At 55.7% G+C, this 5,057-nt stretch overlaps 1 protein-coding gene across 1 annotated transcript in view; it reads right to left on the bottom strand.

The window, feature by feature from the left end:
• Nucleotides 1-5,057, bottom strand: part of CLMB (calcimembrin) — a 19,768-nt gene that overhangs the window by 2,677 nt on the left and 12,034 nt on the right. The window contains exon 2 of the mRNA XM_007468465.1: nt 323-457. Coding sequence (XP_007468527.1) covers nt 323-457 — 135 coding nt within the window. The remainder of the gene's footprint in view (nt 1-322; nt 458-5,057) is intronic.

Here is a 5,057-nt window from a genome sequence, read left to right on the forward strand (position 1 = left end):
GCGGCCGGCAAGACGGAGGCCCAGTTCCCCAGCTGCAGGGGGAGGCACCTCCATCCGTCACCTCTGTGGGCCCGCCCAGCCCCATCCATCACTCGCCCGGCTGCCGGCGGGGGCTGTCTAGCTAATTACTTAACGTGCCACATCTTGCTGAGGCCGGTGCCACGGCGAGGGGCCCACGGTGGAGTGCACGCAGAGCCGAGTGTAAATTTTTAATAAACTGGGGGTGGGGGCAGACCCACAGCCCGGAAGGGGGCCCCTGTGAGCCGCGCCCAGCCAGGCCCCCCAGACCCCCTGGCTTAGCATGGTGGCAGGGTGGCCTCACCTGCCCTCCGGGAGTCCCTCGGTAGGATCACGCCCGTGGGGGTCGGCGGGGTGATGATGATGTTGGGCACATCCAGGTGCTTGTCGCTCAGGACGGGGGCCTCATCATGGCTGCTGCTGACACACATTTTTAAGCCTGAGAGGGCAGGCCGTGGAACACACACGTACACACACGACAGAGAGACAAGCATCAGTGGCTGCCGGGGACTGCCCACCACTCCTGCCGGCCGCCCTCCTCCAGCACTGTGTGTCCCCACGCCACACGTGAGGAAACTGAGCCTCAGGACGGCGAAATGACCCGTCCGACCCTGCGCAACTTGGCGAGGGCGTGAGTTTTCTTTGCTTTGTTCACTAATGTGACCTGGGTGTGTGACACGCAGTAGGTATTCAAAACACGGCTCTGAATGGATGAAACCAATCGGGCTTGAACTGGAACCCAGGCCTGTCCGAATCATAGCCATGTGTGAAGTGACCTCTCCCACAAATTATTTTCTGAGAGAGTTTGTGTGAGATCAGTGTTGTTTCTTCCTTAAGAGTGACTGAACTCACTGGAGAAACCGTCTGGGCCTGGAATTCTCTTTGGGCAATTTGGTTTCTTTGACAGAGATGGGGCTATTCAGATTTTCTGTTTCCTCTTGCGTCCATTTGGCTACGTTGCATTAATCAAGGAATCTGTCCGTTTCTTCTAAGTTGTTGAATTCCTTCTCTTATCTCTCCCATAAACTCAGTACAGGTGATCCAGCCCAGCCCAGTTTTCATCTCCAGCTGACATAAAAGTACTCTCGCCAAACCCCTTCCTCATTCTCCCCATCTGAGTCAAAGCCGTCACCATGCACTGGAAACCAGAGCCTCAGCCACAGTTCTCCTGTCCTCCTTGCCCTCCAATCCTCTGGCCAGTTTAATCGACCACCAAGCCCGCAGATTCCACCGCCTTAATACCTGGGGGGTCCTTTCTCTCCCCCTCTCACGCCCCTAGCTAGCCTCTCCGCCCCCTGGCTTACCCCTCGGCAGCCCACCCTCCAAACAGCAGCCAGAAATGGCAAACCTGATCATACCTCGTAGCTGCTCAGAATTCTCACTCGCTCTTGGCAACTAGCTACAGGCAGCATTTTTCCAAAAGCGTGTCCCCTGCAACACTGGCCTCCTCAGACTCCCTCAGGAAGGGGGTTTCCATGATCAAATGAGTTTGCGAATCCCATCTGCTCTGTCCTCTTGGAGCGTCCCATGCATGATAGAGAATTAAAGGCTCTGAGAAGTCCTGCACTAAGGGAGCTGCTTTCATTGTCCTTCACCCCGGGCTTCCTGAACTTAAATAACCTTGACGTCTGTTTTTGGAGGGACACCTGTTACCATCTCACAAGACCATGAGTCATGAGATACATTTTGGGAAATGCTGATCATAAATTAGAGTCACAGCCTCTCAGCCCAGCCTTCAGCCTTCACGGTCTGGCCCAAACTCGTTTTGAAGCTTCATTCCCTGCCACCTGCCCACATGCCCCGAAATGCCCACAGTCCCCCAAATGCCCTGGGCTCCCCAGCCCTTTCGTGCCTTTGCACAGGCCGCCCCTCCTGCCTGGAGTGCTCCTCGTTGCTTTGGCAGGGTGGTGACCTCCTACTGATCCTGCAAAAGCCAGCACAGTAGGCTCTTCCGTGGGGGAAGATGTCCCGGGTATCTGACCCCGCTCCTTCAGTCTGAGGTCTTCCAGGGCTCATCTCACCGTATGGCAACGACTAGTTCTGTCTCCCTTTACTGTGCGCGTCTGGAGGACAGCCTCTACTCACTCAGCCACGTGTCCCTTGAAGCTAGCATTCTGCCTGGGATAGAGCAAGTAGGGGTGCTTTCAATTTTAAATAAAAAACAACTTCAGGCACTGCTGAATTGGGTAGTCATATCTTTGTCTCTATGTCCCATCACTTCGTTTGTTCCCGCCCCCCCGCAAACAGCCCCAGACTGGATTGCATCAGCTCAACTATCTGAGCCCCTAGCCAACATCAGGAACCGAGCAGTGGGGTGGCCTTCCCTGACCCCCACTGGGACAGTGCTCCTAAATGACCACTGTAGGGTTGGGGTGGTGGTTCTCAAGTATGTCCTCAACAGGTGGAGTCTAATTCCCCTCCTCTCCAGCACGGGATGGACTGAGGATAAATTCTAATGCCTAGAAAAAGAGGGAAGGGATGGCGTGTGACTTCCAGGAGAGGTCATAAAAGACACCGCACCTCCTTCGTGCTCTCGCTCTGGGGAAGCCAGCCGCCACGTTGTAAGGATGCTCAAGCAGCCTGAGGAGAAGCCCAGGGGGTGAGCCAACAGCCGTGGGAGGGAGCCACCTAGGAAGTGAGTCCGCCAGCCCAGCCAAGCCTGCAGATGAGACCACAGGCCCAGCCGACAGCTTGACTGTAACCTCACGAGACCCTCTGCGACAGAACCTCCCAGGCTAAATCATCCCGGAATTCCCAACACCCAGAAACTGTGAGATAATAAATATTTAAGCCACTAAGGTTGGGGGTGATTTGTTACGCAGCAGTAGATAACTGATACAGTCAGCACAGCTTGCCTGTCCTTGAAACCCCATTCCTGTTTCCCCGCTAGGGAGCCCCTGTGGCCCCCTGAATCTAACAGGCTGGTTAGTTTTGTAGAAAGAGGCCACGTCCCCTGCATCAGACTACAAGCCCCTCAGGAGTACCCACCAAGGCCGCTGCCGACCTTCTTTAAAGCCTTAGTATGCTGTTTCTTCCTGCCATCTTACACAGAAGCCCAGAATGTAAAACAAATAAAAAGAAGCCACTTGGAGGAAGCCCTCCTGTTATCACTGCACCAGTCAGCATTTAAGGATCATTGGCCATGTGCCAGACACTTCCTCCTTCAGTCTTCATGGCTACCCTGTGAGATGCAAACTCACAGACTGAGGACCAGAGAGGGTAAGAGCTTGCACAGCGGTGAACAGCTAGTGCACAGGCAGAGGCAGGATCCGAACCCAAACCCGGGCCTGTCTGACTCCAAAAGCTTCTGCTTCTTGTAACCACGATCCTACAACAGAGCCAGGAAACTATCTGAAAGGTGCCTGACAGTAAATATGTTTTACTTTGGGGGCTATGCAGTCTCTGTTGCAACTTCTCAGCTCTGCCACCGAGGGCAAACACAGCCACAGACAATATGTGAATGAGTGGGTGGGGCTGTGTGCCAATAAAACTTTATTTACTCAAATAGAAGGAGCAGCCAGCTTTGGCCCAAGGGCTGTGGTTTGCCACTGCCAGCTCTATAACATCCAGGGGTCGGGGAGTTTGGATCAGGGACACATGCCTGACGTCCTAACAGGCAACAAAGGAACCTCAAAAGCCCGAGGCTCATTAATGCCAAAACCAAAACCCAAATCCCAGACCTGGCTCCTGCTGCTGCAAAGTGACAGGTGGGGGGCGTGAGGAAATGAACGGAATGAATGAATGGGAAGTCCTTGCCAGGTGAGCTGGGGCCAAGAGGGTGTTCGGTCCCTGCTAGCTTCCTCTAGAATCATGCATAAAGTGCGTCTCGGGGAGCACCGGCCACAAAAGCAAGGTCTGATTATTATTATCTGTAACCGAAGGGAGTCTCCCCGCTCAGTCTCCAAGGCCCCTTCCTCGGCGAATATTCCAAAGTTCTACAATAAAAGGCTAATGGAGAAAAACCACACTCCTCCCAGGGCCAGCATTTGCATTTTGACATGTTCTGGGAGCTCGGTGACAAAGCACACATTCTTTTTTTTTTTTTTTTTTTTTTTTTTTGTGGTACACGGGCCTCTCACTGTCGTGGCCTCTCCCGCTGCTGCGGAGCACAGGCTCCGAACGCACAGGCTCAGCCATTCGGCAGGCGGACTCTCAACCACTGCGCCACCAGGGAAGCCCCAAAGCCCACATTCTTAATCAGGAAGCATCAGGTCGCTTGGTGGGCCCCGGAGATGCTGGAGGCTGAGAGGAGAGAGGGGAGGAGGGAGGGGAGGGGGAAGGGGGGAGAGGGGAGGGAGGGAAAAGAGGGGGCCCGGACTCCAGCCCCTCTCAACCCCCCAGGCCCCCCAGCCTCAGAGCAGAGGTGGCTGAGCACGGGGGAGCAGCTCTCAGGAGATAAAGCCGACTTTAGGGATTAAAAACAAAAGCCAGCCCTGCCCCAGACAAGCAGCTCATTTGTGCTAAAGCCAGAATGGTTATTTGTTAATTATGTGCCCGTCACAGGCCAGTGAGAGCCCATTTCCTGAGGGGAAGGGCTTGGCTGGGATCCCAGGGGGCGGGGCCCCAGGAGGGAGCAAGCAGGGCCCCAGAGCTGCGGAAGATTTTAACTGGGGATGTGATGGGGCGCTTGCGCAGGAAGCCTTCCGGGCTGGCAGCTGTCGCCCGCCTCAACCAGGCCCTGCTCTGGGGCACACGCCGTCTCAGTTGTGGAGATGGAACAAGCTGGGCCTGACCTCTCTGGCCTCCTGGCGCCCGCTTTCCCACGGGGGAAACGCGCAGGCTGTGATGGGAGGCCAGGCAGACTGCCTCTGAAAACCTGGTTCAGCCCTTGCCCTTGCCCCGCTCCAGGGCAGTGGTTTTCCATCTTGGCTGCCTACTGCGGCCACCTGGAAAGTTTAAAAAATATCCCGGGGCCGGGGGGTGGGGGTGGGGGACCCTGCCCCCAGGGGGCCAGATTTCACCGTGCTACACAGGCCACCAGGACTTTAAAAAGTTCCTGGGTGACTCTGACAGCAGGGCTGGGACCCCCCCCCCCCCCC

The sequence above is a fragment of the Lipotes vexillifer genome, unplaced genomic scaffold (genome assembly GCF_000442215.2).
Source record: "Lipotes vexillifer unplaced genomic scaffold, Lipotes_vexillifer_v1.1 scaffold23, whole genome shotgun sequence".
NCBI lineage: Eukaryota > Metazoa > Chordata > Mammalia > Artiodactyla > Lipotidae > Lipotes > Lipotes vexillifer.